We start from the raw sequence: 22,748 nt of genomic DNA on the forward strand, positions 1-22,748 counted from the left end.
TCTACTCTGGTTCCAGCCTCTGCTGTCAGTTGAGTCTGGTACTGATGAGGGAGATGCTGGTACTGACTGTGTCCATGTCATCAGCTTTCCAGGCAGCCACAGACCTCCTCTGCCTTTTGTTGATTCAAGATTTTTCCAGGGTTGCACCATCTTAGCCCCTCCAATGGAGCAAGGTGCTGAACCCTCGTTTGTGAGCACCATATCCCAGTGCTCCCCTTCCAGAAGCAGAGGTAGAGCCAGTATCAGAATCTGTATGGGGAACCCTGGTACTGGGAATCTCGGCACTGTCAGATGTGCTTCCGTGGCAGCTTTCACCAGCCTCTGCCACTATTCAAGTCTGGACAGACACTGTCTTCGGCACTGACATGTTCAGTACCAATGATACTGCCTCCATCAGAAGCACCACTTCCTACCTCGTTCTGGGCAAGGGATGAACGGATCACCTATTTGCTCCCTCTGTCTTGCTCTTCACTTGTCGCTGGGATCCCAAGAGTCCTACATCCAAGTTGAGGTCTTCATCCTCCCGCTCTGCATCATGCAGTGAACACCAAGGATCACTAATGGACCGTTTATAGTCCCCAAGATTGTCCTCCACCACTTGGTTGGGATGGAGGTCCTTGGCCAGGTGCCTACTGTCTACCAGTGCCCTGTCCATATCAGTGGCCCCTTGCAGTCAGTGGGTTGCCCCTTATTCTCAGAGGTCCTGCTCTTCACCTCGTTCATAGGCAAAATCACTTGTTAGATCTGCATTGGTATCTGCAGACATCAGCCATCATTCTCCCTGTGGAGCCTCTAGAATATTCTTGTCTGGGTGCATCATCCCTGCGACACGATCTGGCCTTGGCTCAATTAAGAGCCTCTGCTTTTTTGTCTCCAGATGAGACTGCACTACTGAGTTCATCCTTCCCTTTGATACTGGAGGACTTTAAGGCATATCAAGATCTTTTGCGCCATGTGGCTGCGCCATGTGGCTGCACCCTTGGGCATCCAGGTGGAGTTGCTGCATGAGACCCCCACACTGTGGTGGACATTTTGCAGTCATCTGCCCCTTGTAGAGTTGCTATCCCAATCAATGTGCTTCTCAGATTGGCTGAAGCCCTTTGGAGTACACCAGCCATGATACCGCCAGCAGATAAGCACATGGAAAAGTGTTGTTTTGTTCCAGTTGAAGGAACTGAGGGGTTCTATTCACATCTGGCCCTCAGTTCCCTAGTGGTGACCGTGGTATACGACAGGGTATAGAAGGGCAGATTCGGATCTACTCCTAAGGACAGAGACTCTACACGATGGGATCTTAAGGGCAGGAAAGTCTACATATCCTTGTCTCTACAGATGTGAACCTTTAACCAACTTGTTGTCCACATATGATTCCTTAATTGGACAGCTATGTCTGGGTTCACAGACCAGCTGCCCAAGGTCTCACAGGAGGAGTTTGGGGCTTTTGTCAATAAAAGCTCCTTGGTGACCAAAATATTCTTGAGGTCTGCCCTTAACATTGCAGATGCTTCAGCCAGGGTGATGTCCTCTGTGGTCACTGTGAGGAGGGCTTCCTGGCTGCTAAATTCTGGCATTGCACCTGATGTTCAACAGACTATTGAGGAGTTGCATTTCGACAGCCGAAACCTGTTCTCTGACAAGACCGATGACATGCTTCACTCCTTCAAGGATTCTAGGGCTACCTTGAGATCCATCGGGGAAGTGCGCCACCTGCACTGAGGCAAAACTGTGGTGCTCAGCACCAGCTGCGGCAGTATCGTCCACAGTGTACCTTTGCGCAGCCCTTTTCCCTGGAGCAGTAGGACTACCCTAAAAAGCAGGATAGATCCCACAAGAGAAAGTGGTCGGGCTCAAAGTTCGGCCAGCCTACACACCCTCCCTTGGCTTCTAAATGCCTGTTTTGACTCCTTGTTCCAGTCCATTGCTCCTTCCTCCTCATCGTCCTGCTCCTTTGGGGACAGACTGGCCCCTTTCTTACAGAGCTGGGGTCTCTGTTACTTCCAACAACTGGGTCCTGCACATGGTCAGAACCCTCCTCCATCTCCTCCTCCGTCTCTTTTCAGGGATCCTGTCATGACATTGCTCACCAAGCAGGTCAGCTCCCTGCTGGCATTGGGAGTGGTGGAGGAAGTTCCGCTGGAACGGCTTCTAATCCCAGTACTTCCTGATACAGTAGATGCTCATTAGTAGCAACATATCAGTGCCCTTTTGCTATGTTGCTCCTAAGCACCTGTTGCTGTTATGGGGAGTGTTGTCTGACTAAAGGCACTCTGCTTTTTCTGATCCATAAAACAGCTACAGTACACGCTAAAAATCTATAATGTAACACAATATGTCTTATTGCTACAGTATTACATTAGTTTACATACTGTACATTTTAAATGTGTATTTGTAGCCTACCACCATATTATATCAAGAAAGCGGTATTAATTGAGTTAATCTTAGAAAAGTATCCAGTTTTATTTTTGTGTTAAAAAAAGTCAAACATCAACTATGACAACAAACACAACCTTTTGCTCTTACTTATAAACATTTTTTGTACTCCTACTTAACTGTAATGCTTTGTACGTGTTGTAAGTTGTCCTGATTAAGAGCATCTACTAAGCAAGTAAATAATACTTTTAATTTAGGTTATTACAGTATGCAAGTAAGTGGAGCATGTGATGTCACATCACAAACGTTGCTCTTATGTGGTGGCTATGTCGCTGTTACCGAGTGGACTATTCACGGTAGAGAAAGTGTGACCACGGGAAACGTTGCTAATAAGCAGCGGTTGCTCTCACAAGGTTTTGCTTCAAACAAGTGTCTGTACCCAAATTCAGGGGAAGGATGAGACCCATCCTCTACCTTTGCGGCCTCAACAGACATCACATATAAGATTCCAAATGTGTTGTGGTTTTTTTTTTTTTGTTTTTTTTTTTTTTGGACTATACTCCCCATATTATCTCAGAATGACTGGTTCGCTGCTCTGGACCTCCAGGATGCTTACTTCCATGTGGCAAGTCTGCTGAACCACAGGAAGTTCCTGCACATTGTTGAAAGAGAGTGCCATTTTCAATACATGGTCGTGCTATTCAGCCTCTTCTGCTTCCTGAGTTTTCACCAAGTGCCTGGTCGTGTTTACTGCATATTTCAGGAGAAAGGGAATCCACCTCTTCCTGGTCAGTGATGACTAGTTGCTATGGGGCAGATCCAGAGAGGAAGTTCTTGCTCACATCAGGACCACATTGTGCTTGCTTGACCATATTGGCCTCATTCTAAATGCCAGAAAGTCAATCGACTCCCACTCACAAAAAAAAAAAAATGCGTACCTGTTAGATTCCACAAGATCTAGGGCTTACCAGCCGACCACTTTCAGGCAATTCCATGTCTTCCTCAGTCTGCAGTCTCAGCCTTCTACAGCCGTCCGGATGTGTCTGAGCACGTAGGGCCACATGTCCACTTGTACACAGGTGATTCAGTTTGCAAGGCTATGCCTCCATCCCTTCAAACGTGGCTCAAGATGGTCTACCACCCCAACTGTCATTCACTAGACAGGCTGGTTTGTCTCCCTCCACTGGTCCTAAACTCCTTACAGTGGTAGACGTGCCCACAGAATGTTTTGTGTGTACAACTTTTCATGAGTAGTGTTCCAGAGTATTCAGATTCTAATGTCTAAACTGTACACCTAAATTTGGGTTGTTGCTGATTTTATACTCTATGTATCATATGACTTTTAAAAAACTAACTTTGTACCTGTGGATAATCTAAGCACTATACCCAGATGTACAGACACACTTTCCCCAACCTATATATTATATAATTTTTTAACATTAGCTTTAATAACATTTTTACACCTGTACTGCACAGGTTCAGCCTGAATGGGGAGAGCCCAAACAGCAAATCCTGTGACTACAGTCCCTTTTTGGTGATAGGACAACCCCATAACATATATTATCCTATTCTCAGCATACAGCCTTTCAGAATTTAAATTACACCTCTACCCCGACATAACGCGACCCGATAACACAAATTTGGCTACAACGCGGTAAAGCAGCGTTTTCGGGAGTGGGGTTGCGTGCTCCAGCGGATCAACACGTCAGCATGTCTGGCTCCGACACGTTGCTCTGAGTGGTGTGTTAAGGGTGCCAGGCCGGGGCCGAGGGGTTGGATAAGGGGCAGAGGGTCTTGGAGGGGCAGTCAGGGGATGGCGGGGGTTGGATGGTTCAGATGTTCTGGGGGTGGGGAGGTCAGGGGATGGGGAATGGAGGTGTTGGATAGGGCGTGGGAGTCCTCGGGGGGGCCTGTCAGGGAGTGGGGGTGTGGATAGGTGTCGGGGCAGTCAGGGGACAGGGAGCAGGGGGTGGGGTCCTGGGGGTGATTAGGGATGGGGGGGTCTCTGGCTGGGATGATTTAGTTGGATTGGCCCTGCTTTGAGCAGGGGGTTGGACTAGATGACCTCCTGAGGTCCCTTCCAATCCTGATATTCTATGATTCTGTGATTCTGAAGGGGGTGGTCAGGGGACAAGGAGCAGGGGAGCTTAGATAGGTGGTGGGGTCTTGGGAGGGGTGGTTGGGGCGGGTGGTCTCTGGAAGGGGTAGTCAGGGGACAAGGAGTGGGGGGGGCGTTCTGAGGGATCAGTTGGGGCAGGAAGTGACTATTAATAACAGAAATGCTCGAGGCCAAAGCAAGTTCGATATAACGCGGTAAGATTTTTTTGGCTCCTGAGGACCACGTTATATCAGGGTAGAGGTGTACGTGCTGCACATGGCATAAAGGGTTAGGGCTCCCTTTTTAGAGAAAATTTCTCCAGGACACTCTAGTGGAGTACCACAATTAACATTCCTGTTGGTAAGGGTGAAGCGGTGTTTAAGCGGACAGACTTCAGTTTGGTGGTCTTCCAGCAGCAAGGGCCACTAGTCTAGGTCTAGACACTGTACCATTTTTGATTTTACTAGACAAAAGATACTTTAAGGGAGTATGAGCAAGGTACAGTTTTATGCATCCCTACCCCACCAGGTATCTAAAAATGTTAGAGCCCACCAAATAGCCAATAAGTATTTTTTTTCCCACACGGAGTTTACTGCTTTTCAACTTCATTAAATACCTTGGGAGTATAAGAAATCCTTTCTTCTTTGTCATGATATCCTGAGTTAACAAAGGTGAAATAGTTGTGTCCCTGGTTGCTACAAACAATCCAAAAGGTTTTGTGTAATGTAGGGTATCCGATGAAGTGAGCTGTAGCTCACGAAAGCTTATGCTCAAATAAATTGGTTAGTCTCTAAGGTGCCACTAGTACTCCTTTTCTTTTTGCGAATACAGACTAACACGGCTGCTACTCTGAAACCTGTAGGGTACTAGGAACTGGAGCTTATGCTAAAGCCTCTTTAATTTATACGTTGCCGGGTATGCTGGGGGCGTCCATTCCCACTCTACCTTTTTCTGTAGGAGCTGGTAGAGTGGGTGCGGGGATGGCTGCATGATCAGGGATTAAAGCCTGACAAAAGCTGTAATGCCCAGCAGCTATTGCAGTGCTGTTTCAGAAATAGGGCCGCTCTAAAATCCCTTGCACCTATTTATCTGGAGCCCGCAGCTGGGTTGTATGGTTAGTCCCAGGAAAGAAGCCTCTTGCTTTACTAGCTGGGAATTTGTTGCTAGGGAAAACTATCTCATCCTAGTGTGCGTCAGCATGATCTGGTAGAGTCTGTTAAAGAACCATCAGATTCATGGCTTTCTTTATAAACTTCAGCGAACTTGCTAGCTTTAGTAAAAACCCAATTTTGAAGCAACTTATCCTTGCTGCTTTCCTTCTTATCTCCTCCCCACCTCCTTGCTTACCAGCAGAACAGTGGAAAGGTTTATGCTTCTTTCTTTTAAGACTGTTTCTTTGTCTTGTTACTGCTGCTTTTCACTTAATCAGTTATTTTGAACCAAACATCTTTCCCACACTGTAAGTAATAAATAATATTACTTATTCTCATGACCTTCTTTTACTAGCTGACTGTGGCCTCTTCTGTACTAACACAAACCATAAAGCACATATATTATCTCCTTAAGCTAACTTTAAGTCTTTTAATTTCATAACTGTCCTTGCAGGGATCCAAAATAAAATGTCCAAATAGCTGTTGCAATAGCTGTGCACTTTGCTTCCAGATAAGTTTGTTCTTAAGGTGAATTCCACTTGACGTGCTAATGACACTTTTTAAAAAAGTGTTAATAGCTGATTGGCCTTACTTTGAAATAAGAAACTGACAAGGCTTGCATAATGAACACAAGAAGTATGTGCACTTCTTTCAGTATTCAGAAAACATTCTACTTTTAAACATATAGCTATGTTATGGATGTAAATTTTCAAATAGATTGTAATAATTCGTGCAGCTTATTAATAATAAACCAAGGGGGGTTTTATGCATAAATATGAATTACTGCAGAGTGAACACATTGTTCATCTCTTTTCTTCAGTAGATATCGGCCAGAAAACTTCTGTGTACCCAGTTATCTCTGCAATCATGTCCCTCTCAGAGCTGACTACTTGTTTCCAACAGACTAATCAAGATGTTCACAAGGCTGCCTCAGATAAGGGCCAGACCATACTATCACCATCTACTCTCAACAAACAAAAAGGGGTGATTGAAACCCTGACTGAAATCACCTTACCAGAACAGTGTAGCAGCTCTGTTGCAAATCAGTCTCTCTCTTTAGAAACACCTTTGGACAAAGATCCAACACTACCAGCAGAACAGTCTGAGCATCTGGCAGAATCCACTCTGGTCTCTGCAGAGAACAAAGGAAAAAAGAGAAGGAAAAAGCTAAGGAAGAAGAAAACATTGCGAGCAGCCCATGTACCTGAGAACAGTGACACAGAACAGGATGTTATTGACTCTAAACCTATTAGGAAAGTCAAGAGCGGGAAGGTTCCCACAGCGGGAAAGGTTACTACATCCACCTTTCCAAGACAGGAGGATGGGGGTACTACTCATGAAGTAGAGAGGAACAGAGATGATAATGAGAGTGATGCCTCTCTGGAATTAGTAGAAACTGCAAACCCCCAGTTTGAGGTGGTGGCCATCAACTCATCAGAGTCAGGAGATGAGAAACCAGACAGCCCATCTAAGAGGGACACCATGAGATCCTCAGAACAAGCTTCAGTGGAGGCATCTCGCTCTGGTTATGATGAAGTGAGCTCCACCAGTGAGATTGGCACAAATTATAGGGATGGCATCAGTAGAAGGTGAGGTGGAAAGTGGGATTATACTAGATCAGGACAGATTTCTCACATAAAAAAGGTCTTCCAAAATTTTAATTCAAGGGCCATTTTTTCCATGTGTGAAAAGCTTAAAACACGGTGAAGTGGGAGCAAATCTCATTCCTCAATGCTTCCATCACTGAAATGAGAAAAGATGAATATTTATGCCTGTACATGCTGGTAGTTTAACTATCTGAATCTCTTCTCCATGTGCATACAAAAACAATGTTCATGCACTGTTCCTTACTAACTTCTGCAGTAAGTAAGGCCCCCTTCAGAGAGGAGTACTTTTTTTTTTTTTTTTTGAAGGAAAATTGCATAGGGCTGTTAGCAGTGAGTACTTTCATAGCCCACGGAGGACTCCTATACTTTCCTTACAATACTTCTGATAAAATATCCTATTTTGGAGTATCACTGAAGTTCTCTAAGTACATTTTGCTACCTTTCCTGAATACCAACAAGCAGAGTCTAATCTCTCTACTCTTTATTTTACAGTGTTGCTGAGACTCTCCCTTCCATATCACCAATGAGATGCTCAAAGAACTCCTCAGGTATATTATTGGTGTGCTTTGCTACGTTAAATGGGCATAGGATATCTGAAAATTTGAGTTACAGTCCAAATGTGCTTGCAAAATACTACTGTTCTTTTTGCTCTTCAGAACTTAAACTCAAAATAAGAGTGGAAGACACTGCATAACGATAGTCAACATGGATCACTTATCCTATTCCTCATTCGGTGCACTGTGCCTGTTTACCTTCTGATCCACAGTACCTTTTGGGTGGTGGGGTGAATTTTAGTAACTTGCGTAATGTAACTGTTTGGCTATGTAGAAAGTCCCTCTTCTGGGGATAAACTAGTACAAATGCTAAAATACAGACAAGGCCCTCCTTCCTCCCAGGATTCAAACAGCTGCCTCAGTGGTCATAAGAGTTAATCAGTTCTTGTTCCTGATTGCTGGGGTAGATACCAGATTTTTCCCCTCCCCTGAGCTTAATAATCTTCGCAGCTTCTCCTTAGGCTCCATTAGTCCTTTTGGCGCATGTGTGTTGCTCACTCACCTGCGCCTTTCCTGAGCTACAGCCACAGTCCTTAAATTGCAGAGAGTGGCCAGCTCTAAGCCCAAGACTGCTCTGCTCCACTACTTTCCAGGGTCTCACTGGAAATGTCTGTGTAGGCCTTTTCCGTGGTCTCTTTAAACGGCCCTCTGCCAATCCCTATCTAGGCTCCTTTTCCTGTTCCCACAAGGAACTATTGCCTGTCTCTCTTCTGATGAGCTTCCCCAGCAAGCTGTTCTATGCCCTGGATTTCTCTGCTGCTAGCCTTTCCAGGTCAAGCCCTGTTACCAGCTTCATTTCCAGATTTCTTCTTTGGGCTATTTTGGAGACATTTCTCAGCACATCTTGTGCCTTCTGGGCATCACCTCATAGTGAGAGAAGGCTGTCTGCTTTTATAGCTCATTAGGCTGTCACATGACCCCTTGGTGATTCATGTGCTCCACCTGAGAACTACAACTCTTAGTCCCTGACTTTAAAGGGACTGAGGCCCCATAACTGGCATCCTGACCACCCCTGCTCTTAAAGGGCTAGAGGTCTATTACATTTTTTTTGGTTGGTTGTTTTACTTGCGGACCTTTTTGCAAAATGTGATGATAGTCAATAGTATGGATAGTCTTATTACTTATGCAAAGTTTGTGTGAATAAAACATTCTGATCGTTAAAGCACAAGCTTTGTTAACTCTCCATTCTGCAGAAGTGTCTTCAGAGCCAGGTGAGGATGAAGAACCTACGGAGGGGAGTTTTGAGGGACACCAAGCTGCAGTGAATGCTATTCAGATATTTGGGAGTGTGCTTTACACCTGCTCAGCAGACAAAACTGTCCGTGCCTACAATCTGGTTGTAAGTAGGGTCATCATGGAGAGAACGTATTTTGCAGTCTTCAGATTTTTTGTAAAGCCCTTTTTTGTGTTTAGAAGAAATCTTCTTAAGGAATCATTTATAGTGGGTTTTTGTTTTGGTTTGTTTTTTTTATCATCTATAAAGTTCCCAAACTTTCTGTAATAGTAATGGCCAGTCCAGACTGACCCCATTAGGGCTTTTGCATGCTTGCTTCCAGCATGAGAAATATGGCTTGGTGAAAGATTTTATGTAGAAAATGTTCTTGAAGAGAAATTTGTATATATTTTTCTCTTTAAAGAGAAGCTTGGTTTTCACTGCCTTTTTAAGGATGTCAGTTAGTTAGCAAGTACCATTCTAGACGAGAGGAAGTTTAGTCACTCCCTGTTGCCGATTGGGGTTGGAGAAGGTATGTCAGTCAAATGAGAATTGGTCTATAATCCTTTCGCAGAGGCCTGAGTTTGTGACCACCACCACAAAACTAACAAACCTTAAACAAAAAGCCTTCTTTCATTTCTTGTAGGATATATTTTTATTAGGAAGATCTACTGAAATACTGGCTGACCATAGCTTAATAAATTCTTACAAATGATAAGCAATCAGAGTTCAAGAAAACTGCCAAAGATACAAACCTATATAGGTAGTGCATTCAGACACATAAAAAGGCATAACATCTTAAAGTAAAATCACACCACCAAGGATCTTCAGATCTTGTTCTTTAATCCAGTGAATTAATAATACTACTTGATAATAGGGTTTTGTATTTTTTTCATCCATAGATCTCCAAAGTGCTTTACAAGAATGGGACTAGACCAGTGGTCTCCAACCTTTTTACACCTAAGATCACTTTTTGAATTTAAGGGCAACCCAGGATCTACCCTGCCCCACTCCGTCACTTCCTCTCCACCACCCTCACTCACTTTCACCAGGCTGGAGGAGGGGTTTGGGGTTTGGGAGGGGGTGTGGGCTCTGGGCTGAGGGGTTCGCAGTGTGGGGGTAGGGGGGAATAGGGGAGGGGGCTCTGGGCTGGGGCAGTGTTGGGGTAAAGGAGGGAGTACAAGGTGCTGGCTCTGAGAGAGGGGTCAGGGCTGGGGTAGGGGGTTGGGGTCAGTGGTGTAGCCAGGTGGAGAAACAGGGGGAGCAGAGATTTTAAAAAAGGCGCCACTCGCTAGTACTCACCCGGCAGCGCTCCGGGTCTTTGGCGGCGGGTCAGGCGGCACTCTGGGTCTTCAGTAGCACTTCACTCGCTCCAGTCTTCGGCAGCACTGAAGGCTTCCTCCACCGCCACCGCAATGCCACTGAAGACCGGAGCGAGTGAAGGTCCCAATGCCAAAATGCTGCTGAAGACCCGAAGCGCCTCCTGACCTGCCGCCAAAAACCCGGAGCACCGTCGGGAGAGTAAAAAATTTGGAAGGCGCCAAAGAATTAATAAGGCATCACTTCTGCTCAGTGAGGGAGCGGCCGCTGCCCCGTTCCCCCCCTAGCTATGCTTCTGGTTGGGGTGTGGGGGGAGTACTGGGTGCTGGCTCTGGGAGAGGGCTCATGGCTGGGGCTTGGAGTGCAGGAGGGCGTTCAGGTGCTTGCTCCGGGACGGGGCTCAGGGCTGGGGGTTGCGGTGCGGCCTCCCACTGGGCAGCATTTACCTCCAGTGGCTCCTGGTCGGTGGCACAGTGTGGATGCCACTAAGGCAGACTCCCTGCTTACCTCGGCCCCACACCACTCCTGGAAAGGGCCAATATGCCTCTGCAGCCCTTGGGAGGGGAAACTGGGGGCGGGCGGCACATGGCTCTGCACGCTGCCCCTCTCTGCAGACACCGCTGCCACAGCTCCCCATTCACAGCCAGTGAGAGCTGCAGGGGTGGAGCTTACAGGCAGGAGCAGCATTCGGAGGGAGACCCCTGCTGTGCCCTTGGGGCCGTGCTGGCTGCTTCCGGGAGCTGCATGGGGCTGGGGAGGGCAGGGAGTCTGTCTTAGCAGCAGCCCCACTGCGCAGCCGGAGATAGCAATCAACGGGGAGATCCTCCAGGATTGACCAGTCGATTGTGATCGACCGGTTGGTGACCACTGGACTAGACCTTTGGTTTCCTGATTCCTGGTTCTCTACCTTTCCCAACTACTATACCCCTTTCAGGAGTCTGAAGTCTGAGCCCTGCTGCCTAGGGCCCAAGCATGTAATTTAGCTTTGTGGGGTCCCCTGTGGCATGGGGCCCCAGGTAATTGCTCTGCTTGCTACCTTCTAACACTGGCCCTGCATTTGCAACCCCTCCTATATCCATTCTACAACCCCCCTGGGGGTTGTGACCTCTAGGTTAAGAAACACTGATCTAGATGAGTTGTTGCACCCCCTGGAAGACCTCTCTGTTCCCCCAGGGGTATGCATACCCCTGGTTGAGAATCACTGCTCTGAACTATGCTGCTTTTCTAGACTCCTTTTATCCTGACAGTACTTACACAGTATAGATTGTGCAAGTGTGCTGGGATTTCTTTGGGACTAAAATTATAACAGTGTATTGTTCATTATGAAATTTGGATAAAAATCTAGTGTCCCTCATTACATCTGTCTTTTGCTGAAGTAAACACCACTGTAGCAGGAAATGTATGTGTGTGTGGGAGGGCGGGGGGTTGTGAGGCTCCCTGGGGTACCAAGGTTGTGAGGCAGCTTGCTATCACCTGCCTTGAGCATGAGGAAACCTTGTGGTTTCCTGTCAGGGTCAGCTCCCCAACTCTGCCAGCCACAGACAGCACAAGGATTCTCCTCTCAGCTGAGGAAGGCTCTGCCATCCCTTTGCAGGTTAGCAATAGATATACTCCAACCCCTAGGTGTCTCCCTGGAGTCCTCAGCCCCTTAACCACTGGACAGTCATATAATTCCCAGATCCTCTGCTCCCAAAGGAATAGTACACCCCAGTTTACCAGTTGCAACCTGGATCACAGTTCCACTAAACACCTTGCACTTAGATTTGTTTATAGTGAAAACAAGGATTAAGTTTATTTAACAAAGAATGGGAATTTGAGAAGAAGGAAGTAGGGTTAATGGACCTAAAGGGTTACATATAAAATAAAATCATAACACTTATTCTAGAGCTTAAACATATTTAACAAGAGGGCATCTTGTTAAATAAGGTACTGTTTATCCAAAGTCGTTGTCACCACATTTTTCAACTAGGATGGCTGAGACCCTCCTTTTATAAGACCAAACCCACTGGCAGCTTGTCTTCCCAGATGAAGGATGCCAGGGCATCTTTCTGCACACATAGCTATATTAGACCAGTCCTTTTTGTTTTTTTTACCTGCAAACAGGTTTCCCTTCCTCGCTGTTTACCTCTTCCTGTTAATTTCTTCTCTTGAAGTCCCTGCACTCTCTTCATGAGCATTTGATTCAGTATCCAAATATACTTCCAGTATAAGACACACAATTAACAATGCTCAGCCAAGGATATAAGTATCTGCTACCTCCTTTCTGGCGGAATCTGTCTTAAGGTATGCCATCTCTGGGTGACCTACCTTTATCTCCAGGCTTTAAGAACATAACTTCCAGTATATATAGGTATCTCCTTACATATTATCTGCACATACATTTTGCAAAGATTATGATGATCAGTGTGATACAGGCTTTCAGTAGGGATCTCACATGATATTCTTTGATGAGCTACCACACCCAGGGAATCTGTGTAACCCTTACGCATCTCTGTGCCCCCTGCCAGCTAGCATCAAGAGTTCCTTGGGTCACAGAATTCTGTTGCTTTGCTGGGATCTGAGAGTATGTGTAGATTTGTGTAAACATTAGGTAGAGGGAGAAAATTAACCTATATTATAGTCTGCACGTTAACAGACTTTGTGCTCTACTTTTAGAACAGAAAATGTATGGGTGTCTTTGAAGGACACACTTCCAAAGTGAACTGTCTCCTGGTTACTCAAACAAATGGGAAGAATGCAGCCCTCTACACTGGCTCTAGTGACCACACAATCAACTGTTACAATATCAAGGTATTCATAAACATGGTATTAAACGTTGCACCTTTGTGTGAGAATCTCAAGGGGCTTTTCAAGCATAAATGAACCAAATCTTTCAAATCCCCATGAGCTAGATATTAGCCCCATTCTACACATGATGAAACAAAGTGACCTACCCAAAGTCACAGATCAAGTCAACGGCAGAAACGGAAATATAACAAAGTTTTCTTCGGACTCCCAGTTCTGTGTTTTAAACAGAGTGTATGTGTTGTGATACAAAGATTTGGACAGTATGAGTTGGTATGGTTATTCAAATTATCCCAGACAAGTGCCAATAAAAACGTATTACCACATTATCATATTTTGTGTGCTACATATTTTATAGAAACTACTTTAGAAATGTTTGAGTTTAAAAACAGGTACTTCTTTTGGTATTCTTTTAGCTTTTAAAGTCAAGTTCTCTGATTCAGTGAGTCTTCAGTATACAGGCTTTTGAAGTGGAAACCATCATGAATTTTACAAACCTCTTAAAAACAAACTAGTAGATATTCCATATATAAATGTCAGTAGTTAGATCAGTATCTTATGTTGTGGAAGGGGTGTATACTATTTGACGTCAGGTTTATTGCCCTAATGAATTGTGAGATGTCAGGTGGTCCAGGACAAAATATTAACTTTTGTGGGCTTCTGGCTAATGTAATTGAAGGAAAAGTTGCACATTCCCTGGTGGACATTCTAAATGTTTGGAATATTAATAGTCCTGGCCAAAGATGAATTAGTGGGCTAGGTGCAGGTGAGCTAGTCAAAAGGGATAAATTGTATTTATCATGCACTTGGATAAATTCTGGTATATTAAGTTTCTATGACTGACCCAGTATTTGTCAAAGTTTCTGTATCTGTTTACAGTAATTTAATAATGGCTGGTTTCTGAACAATATCACTGTGCTGCCCCATTCTACTGGCCAGTTTTTGAATTCAGTAGGCTCTTTGCTCAGGCATAGAGGGTAATGGCAAGTTAAATGAGGTAAGCAGAGGTAATTGAGGTGGAAGACAGCCACTTGGAAGTGCACATCTCCGTTAACTTGTATTTTTTTCTGACTTCCTCAGTAGTCTATGAAAAGTGCATTTCACTTGGGAGTATAGGCAATACAGCTCTCATGGGAGTCAGTAGTGTTCTGAGAGGATGAAGCTGAGCTTCTCATACCAGAGGCAAAGGAGCAAGTTGGAAGAGAGCTGCTTAATCTGGCCTCTGTCAGGGATCAATGAAAGGAAGGTCTGTCTCCTGAAATTGAGAGTGAAAGTGGTCCTTGACCTTGAAGGATTGTGGAGTAGATGTCTGCTTCCTATGGACAAATTGTTTTGGGTCACTGATCTGTGGAAAGATATCAGCTGACTATCATTTATGCCACTTCCCCTATGGAGAAGTTACTAAGGAAGTTGAGTTGGGGTGGGAGTGAGCTCTTGGAACAAGAGCTTCACACAGATAGAAGAACTTCTCCATTACTGGAGAGAAGCAACACAATTCATAGGCAAGACTAATGGCTCATTTCAGTTTTTCCCAGTTATCTCAAAATAGTCTCCCAATTTTTCCACTAATGACAAAAGCTGAAACTATTTGTTTCTTGTCAGACCAAGGAGTGCATGGAGCAATTTAAATTGGAAGACCGGGTGCTCTGTCTGCACAGTAGATGGCGAATCCTGTACGCAGGCCTTGCAAATGGCAATGTGGTCACTTTCACCATAAAGGTCAGTGTATTTATTTGAAAACTGGTGTGTCAACCCATATTGAAACAGTTTTAGCAGGTGGTATTCTCTTTTCTTCCCACTCTCATTTCCAATTCCATTTTGTCTCTTGAATAGCAAGAACATTCATAACTATTGCATATCAAGATAGCAGTTAAGTCATTTCTGTTTCAGTATTTACATGTCCCTGGATGAACCTTCTCCCCTTCACCTTCTTCCAGCTACCCCCTGTGTCCTCAGAAGAATTCCCCTGCCTACCGCCAGGTTCCCTGGAGCTGAACTTTTGTGGGTGATAAAGGCTTAATGGCACTTGTTTCTCTGTGTGCTATGACTCCTCACTAAGACTTGAATGGGGTCACTGCAGAGTGTACGAGATACAAACCTAGGAGAGAGAGATCCAAACAGACCTCCTGTTTGGCAGAAAACTAACCATGAGGCCACAGAATGTTTTAAATAGAAACACAAACATATCTCATTATTTGCTTAGATTGACTCCAGGCTCATTGCTCAAAACTAACCTAGCAAAATAAGCTCATATTTTAAGGAGATCTAAAAAGAGGGCTTGTTCTGAGAGCTCAAGAGCAGAAGAGCAGAGCATGCCAGTGAACCTCAAATTATCTTCACAGAATTTTCACACTAAACGTGAACAAACACACTTCATAATCGTGTGGTACTTAAAGAATAATGAAATATCTAAGTTCACATGCCTCATCTAGCAATTCTGTTCTTCTACCACTGAAGAATGACTGTTTCTTACTACTGGTCAAATTGTAAGCACAGCTCACCGGAAAGAAGCTAAATGAATTTGTAATGCAAAACAAACTGTTACGATAAATTAGGAATACTTGTTTAAAGGATATCGGAGGGAACAAAGAATTAGCTTTAGATTTTTAGGTTATATTTTTAATCTTAAACAGTATTCCATCAGTAGTGGTGGTTGCACCTTTTTGTCTTTTTAGGTATGTACAAGAGTAATATCAGATACGCCTTCAGTCTGAGGAATCATATCCTTGAAGAGGGAAGGACTCAGTGGTCTACATTCCATTCAATCTTTTGACTTCTTTATTTTGCAGAACAACAAGCAAATCGATACCTTTGAATGCCATGGCCCTAGAGCAGTCAGCTGTCTAGCCACGGCTCAGGAAGGAGCACGCAAGTTGTTGGTAGTGGGGTCCTATGACTGTACCATCAGTGTGCGGGATGCTCGAAATGGACTGCTTCTACGAACTCTTGAAGGTCATAGCAAAACTATACTCTGTATGAAGGCAAGTACCTTGGGAAGTAACAGTTTTTGACAAATGATGTAGTCACTATATGTTAAGGGGACTATTTACTTCCATCTGATATTTGAGAGACTTTAACATTTTGATATTCCCATAGATCAGGGGTTCTGAACCTTTTTCTTTCTGAGGCCCCCACAACAGGTGATAAAAATTCCACACCCCATGTGTGCCACAACAACTGTTTTTCTGCATATCCGGTATATTAAAACCAGGGCCTGCGTTAGGGGGCAGCAAGCAGGGCTATTGTCTGAGGCGCCATGCAACGGGGGGCCCCGCAAAGCTAAGTTTCTTGGGCTTCAGCCTCAGGTGGTGGGGTTTGGGCTTGGGCTTGGGCTTCAGCCCCGGGCAGAAGGGCTCAGGCTTTCTGCCTTGGACCCCAGCAAGTCTAATGGCGGCCCTGCTCTCTGAATTATTTTGGCAGACCCCCTGAAACCTGCTTGCGGCCCCAGACCCCTGGTTGAGAACTGGTGCCCATAGGAAATTTTATCTGTATTTTGACTAAAAATAAAAATCCCTTCATTTGTGAAAAGTTTCCCCAACTTTGAGCTCCTTCTGCTGGCCTTGCTACCACAATTGGTGCGTTTCCTAGTGCTGCTGCTATTGCGCTTCATAGTACTAGTGTACACAAGATGGATGTTGATTTCAGAAGCGCAAGGGGGCGGTGGAACAATCATCTTGCCAGAAGGAAGAAAGGAAACTCACCTATTTTGCCTGTAATTCACTCTGGAAATTTTGAAAAAATTTTCTCCATTGAGAAAATACTCACAATGTCCCTTTAGACATGTCCCCTTCTTCTCGCCCCCCCCCCCCCCAAAAAAAACAACCTTTTCTATATGCAGAAATGTGATTTTTCTGATGGAAATAGTTGTACTGATTCAATCCCACTCGTAGTGTGGACGCTGATATACCAGTGGAAAGCTGCCTTAGACTGGTGTATAGGAATAGCTCTACTGGTATAACTGCATCCACCCTAGGAGGGCTGTATCACTTTAAGTATATAGATAAAGTGGCACAACTTCTTTTGTGTAGACATACCTTTAATGGTCGATAGTAATGTGCCCACTCTAATATAAAGCATGGTACATGTGTGTTCTACATTACTGGCCAGCTCTGTCCCTGACCTGCTCTTTTTTTCACATTAGCTTGCTCCTGCCATCTACACGCATATTGGAGCACATTTATGTCGTCTTCAAACTTTTTTTGCTTAGTTCTGTGTGCTTAAAAAGCACCAGATAGGTGACAGCGCAGGGTGTTGATGCCTTATGTCCACAGAGCAGAGTTGCAGGTGCAAAGCACAATTTTCCCCACAGAGCCTCACTGTCTTAATCCTGTGATGAAGTGAATCCTTTTTTTTAATGGGCAAAATCTGGTTCAATCTTTCTGCCCATTCAGTCCTGCGATTCTGAGATTACCGGTCAGCTTGTATGTGTGATTGTTTTTGTATTGTGAACTCTGAGATCTGTTTGCTAGGAACTGAACTGAGATTACTAACTCATTTCACATAAATTCCTAGTCAGCCATTTGCTGCTAGCTGGAGCTGGATTTTAACTAGTTATTGAGGGGTGAAAGCCTGGATGGTTCTGGGATTGGTAGTCTGGTATGAAGGTGTGACATTACCCAGGGTACTGTCTGGACTGTTGAACAGCTGTGTCCCCTCAAATCTCCAACCTGGAGCGCCTGTTACACTGCTTTGCTGTAAGAGCAACCACTCCTGGTCTGCTTACACACAGCCTCCAGCATGTAAACTACTCCCAGTTATATTGTACAAGTGCTATAGCCAGCCACTCCTGAACTGCACTGCAGAGTAACACCAGCAAATTCGCAGTCCCAGACTTTCCCCCAAAAATGTGCATCTTATACTGCCCAGCACTCTTGTGGAAAATGCAAGTTTATATATATATATACACAAATCCTGTTATCTCAAATGGTGTTTCCAAAACACTTCAGTCCAAGCACACTGGTTTAGATAAAACAATAAAACAAGTTTATTAACTACAGAAAGATGGATTTTAAGTGATTTACAAGTAATGAGGCATAAAAGTAAGATTTGGTCACAAGAACATAAGTTAGATATTAGTTTCATTTTACTTTTTAACAAGCTAAATGAATTTAAAGCAAAGGTCTCTCTCGCCACGTTCTTCAGCGGTCTTTCTGGCTGGATTCCTTTTGGCCAGGACCCCTCTCCCAATTCAGTGTTACTTTCCTTGTTGTTCAGGTGGTGGTGATGCCCTGGGCAGGCAGACAGGGAGGAGTTTCTTAGGGTGTGTTCCCCTTATAGTTTTCTTTTTCTTTGAAAATCCTCTCCAGCTGAGGTTAAGGAGACAGAAAGTCTATGGAGACTCAGCTGTTTCTTTGCCAAGATGTAAATTTCTTGCTCTCACCCTTTTTCCTGCCAAAGAATGGCCTTGACCAGATGATAGTCCATTTGATGTTGCTGACGCTTGGCTGAGGCGTGGGTTTCCTTTTTCTTTCTGAGAAACTGTCCCTTTGTGGCTTTTTTTTTTTTTTTTTTTTTTTTGTTGCAGGCTTGGATTGTCTCAATAATATCATACAGTAGATTTATAACATTACACACAGTATACCCATTTTACCAGGACAATAATGATCAGCACATTGAGTTTTCAAATGATACACCTCACAAGGCATATTTTGCACAAAACTTACAAGTATTGTAAGGGATGAACATAAGGGTACAGATTGTCATGGAAGCCTATCTACTACTTAAACAATCTGATGCTTTAAAGTAATTGTACTGGGTGAGTTTCATTGTCCTGTTCAGAACAGATTTTGCTGGTCCCCTAGCTTTTAAAGAAAACAATGGATTTTACAATAAAGCTGATAAATAAGCAGTTTATTTGACCCAAACACACATAATTATATTTTTGCCTGGGATGTGGGATGAATCTTTTAAAATAAAAATCGCAATTGTTGGATATATGTGTATATATATATGTACATATTAGGGCTGTCAAGCGATCAAAAAAATTAATTGCTGTTGAACAACAATAGAATACCATTTATTTTACGTGTTTTTGGATGTTCACTACATTTTCAAATTAATTTCAGTTACAATACAGAATACAAAGTGTACAGGGCACACTTTATATTTTTGGTTACAAATATTTGCACTGTAAAAAACAAAAAAAAATTGTGTTTTTCAATTCACCTCATAAAAGTACTGTAGTGCAATCTCTCTTTATCATGAAAGTTGAACTTACAAATATAGACTGATGTACAAAAAAGCCTATGTTCAAAAATAAAACAATGTAAAATTTTAGAGCCTACAAGTCCGTTCAGTCCTACTCCTTGGTCAGCCAATCATTCAGACAAACAAGGTTGGTTACAATTTACAGGAGATAATACTGCCTGCTTCTTGTTAACAATGTCACCGGAAAGTGAGAACAGGCATTCGCATGGCACTGTTGTAGCTGGTGTTGCCAGATGCCCTAAAGTTTCGTATGTCCCTTCGTGCTTCTGTGCTGATGATGGATTCTGCTTGATAATGATCCAAAGCAGTGCAGAGTGATGCATATTCATTTTCATCATCCGAGTCAGATGCCACCAGCAAAAGGTGGTGGTGGGTTTTTTTTGTGGCTTGGGTTCTGTAGTTTCTGCATCAGAATGTTGCTCTTTTAAGACTTCTAAAAGCATTCTCTACTCTTCGTCCCTTTCAGATTTTGGACAGCACTTCAGATTTTTAAACCTTGGGTCAAGTGCTGTAGCTATTTTTAGAAATCTCACATCCGTACCTTCTTTGCGTTTTGTCAAATCTGCTCTGAAAGTGTTCTTAAAACGAACATGTGCTGGGTCATCATCCGAGACTGCTATAATAATGAAATATATGCAGAATGCAGGTAAAACAGAGCAGGAGACATACAGTTCTCCCCCCAAGGAGTACACTCACAAATTTAATTTAACACTTTATTTTTTTTAACAAGCATCATCAGTATGGAAGCACGTCCTCTAGAATGATGGCCGAAGCATGGAATGGGGCCATATGTTTAGCATACCTGGTATGTAAATACCTTGCAACGCCAGCTACAAAAGTGCTATCCAAACGCCTGTTCTCACTTTCAGGAGACATTGTAAATAAGAAGCAGGCAGCAGTATCTCCGATCAATGTAAACAAACTTGTTAGTCTTAGTGATTGGCAGACTAAGATGTAGGACTGAGTGGGCTTGTAGGTGCTAAAGTTTTACACTGTTTTGTTTTTTTGAGTGCAATTATGTAACCAAAAAGAAATCTGCATTTGTAAGTTACGCTTTCATGATAAAGAGATTGCACTACAGTACTTCTATGAGGTGAATTGAAAAAATACTATTTCTTTTGTTTATCATTCTTACAGTGCATATATTTGTAATAAAAAATAATATAAAGTGAGCACTGTGCACTTGGTATTCTGTGTTGGAATTGAAATCGATATTGAAAATGTAGAAAAACATCCAAAAATATTTAATAAATTTCAATTGGTATTCTATTGTTATAAGTGCGATTAATTGCAATTAATTTTTTTGAGTTAATTGCGTGAGTTAACTACAATTAATTAGCGCTGTGTGTGTAATATATAGTGTATAAATGGCTCTGATTACCATTTGGGCAGCTTAATGTGTTTCCTAATGTTGTAGCTATACGCTGAAGAATTAATTTTTAAGGGGTTCTTCACACTATATTAAAAGATTGGAAGGGGTAGAGGATACAGGAGGAAGTATTTGTGAAGTCAATACGCCTTGGTGAAATATATTGCTACACCTCTACCCCGATATAACGCGATAAAGCAGCACTCCAGGGAGCGGGGCTGCTTTACCTCATTGTATCTGAATTCGTGTTACCACAAGAGGTTCCTCTGCGCCCCACCACTTACTTGCTGTGTGTGTCCCCCCCCCCACCTCACCTCCGCCTCCTCCCACAAGTGCACCGCGCCGCTTTGCTTTTTCCCCCTCCCTCCCAGGCTTGCCGCACCAAACAGCTGATTCGCGGTAAGCCTGAGAGGGAGGGGGGAGAAGCGGAGCAGCAGTGGCACGCTCAGGGGAGGAGGCGGAACGGAGGTGAGCTGGGACGGGGAGCGGTTCCTCTCCCTGCCCCGATATAACGCAGTCTCACCTATAAGATGGTAAGATTTTTTTGGTTCCCGAGGACCGTGTTATATCGGGGTAGAGGTGTACTTTAAAGTAAGCAAATCCTTACTCAAGTAGTGTGTATGTGTTGTTTCACTCATATATTAAAAATGATCCAGAAGTCAAAACTATTTTGTTGTCCTCTTTAAAAGGTTGTGAACGATCTGGTGTTCAGTGGCTCCAGTGACCAATCTGTCCACGCCCACAATATACATGTAAGTCATTCAGATACTTGAAACGCTAAATAGCTTTTACTGTTGAGGTGATAAAAGCAATGAGAATTTCTTTGGACGCCCATATGCTTAAGAAGATATGGTGACTCTTATGCTACTTTGTATAGCACCTTTTCTATCTGAGGAACGCAAAGCACTTTGTAAACATTATCCTTCATTCCTAGGATATTGAAAAATTGGGGAGGGTTCAGAAAAGAGCAACAAGAATGATCAAAGGATTTGAAAACTTGCCTTTTAATGAGAGATTCAAGGAGTTCAATATATTTAACTTATCAAAGAGAGGGTTAAGGGGTGATTTGCTCACAGCCTGTAAGTATAGAATCATAGAATATCAGGGTTGGAAGGGACCTCAGGAGGTCATCTAGCGGGACCCATACCCAAAGCAGGACCCATACCCAATTAAATCATCCCAGCCAGGGCTTTGTCAAGCCTGACCTTAAAAACTTCTAAGGAAGGAGATTCCACCACCTCCCTAGGCAACGCATTCCAGTGTTTCACCACCCTCCTAGTGAAAAAGTTTTTCCTAATATCCAACCTAAACCTCCCCCACTGCAACTTGAGACCATTACTCCTTGTCCTGTCCTCTTCCACCACTGAGAATAGTCTAGAACCATCCTCTCTGGAACTACCTCTCAGGTAGTTGAAAGCAGCTATCAAATCCCCCCTCATTCTTGTCTTCTGCAGACTAAACAATCCCAGTTCCGTCAGCCTCTCCTCATAAGTCATGTGTTCCAGACCCCTAATCATTTTTGTTGCCCTTCGCTGGACTCTCTCCAATTTATCCACATCCTTCTTGTAGTGTGGGGCCCAAAACTGGACACAGTACTCTAGATGAGGCCTCACCAATGTCGAATCGAGGGGGATGATCACGTCCCTCGATCTGCTCGCTATGCCCCTACTTATGCATCCCAAAATGCCATTGGCCTTCTTGGCAACAAGGGCACACTGCTGACTCATATCCAGCTTCTCGTCTACTGTCACCCCTAGGTCCTTTTCCGCAGAACTGCTGCCTAGCCATTCGGCCCCTAGTCTGTAGCGGTGCATTGGGTTCTTCCGTCCTAAGTGCAGGACCCTGCACGTATCCTTATTGAACCTTATCAGATTTCTTTTGGCCCAATCCTCCAATTTGTCTAGGTCCCTCTGTATCCTATCCCTGCCCTCCAGCGTATCTACCACTCCTCCCAGTTTAGTATCATCCGCAAATTTGCTGAGAGTGCAATCCACACCATCCTCCAGATCATTTATGAAGATATTGAACAAAACCGGCCCCAGGACCGACCCCTGGGGCACTCCACTTGATACCGG

General features: G+C 43.9%; 1 protein-coding gene across 3 annotated transcripts in view; it reads left to right on the forward strand.

Moving 5' to 3' along the window:
* Window positions 1–22,748, forward strand: part of ZNF106 (zinc finger protein 106) — a 78,815-nt gene that overhangs the window by 40,030 nt on the left and 16,037 nt on the right. For 2 of the 3 annotated variants that reach the window (XM_048854921.2, XM_048854923.2), the window contains 7 exons: window positions 6,440–7,208; window positions 7,719–7,774; window positions 8,974–9,119; window positions 12,969–13,103; window positions 14,700–14,816; window positions 15,887–16,078; window positions 21,363–21,425. In XM_048854921.2, coding sequence (XP_048710878.2) covers window positions 6,440–7,208; window positions 7,719–7,774; window positions 8,974–9,119; window positions 12,969–13,103; window positions 14,700–14,816; window positions 15,887–16,078; window positions 21,363–21,425 — 1,478 coding nt within the window. The remainder of the gene's footprint in view (window positions 1–6,439; window positions 7,209–7,718; window positions 7,775–8,973; window positions 9,120–12,968; window positions 13,104–14,699; window positions 14,817–15,886; window positions 16,079–21,362; window positions 21,426–22,748) is intronic. The other variant, XM_048854922.2, reaches the window with a different exon arrangement.

Source organism: Caretta caretta, chromosome 6, assembly GCF_965140235.1.
Source record: "Caretta caretta isolate rCarCar2 chromosome 6, rCarCar1.hap1, whole genome shotgun sequence".
Lineage (NCBI taxonomy): Eukaryota > Metazoa > Chordata > Testudines > Cheloniidae > Caretta > Caretta caretta.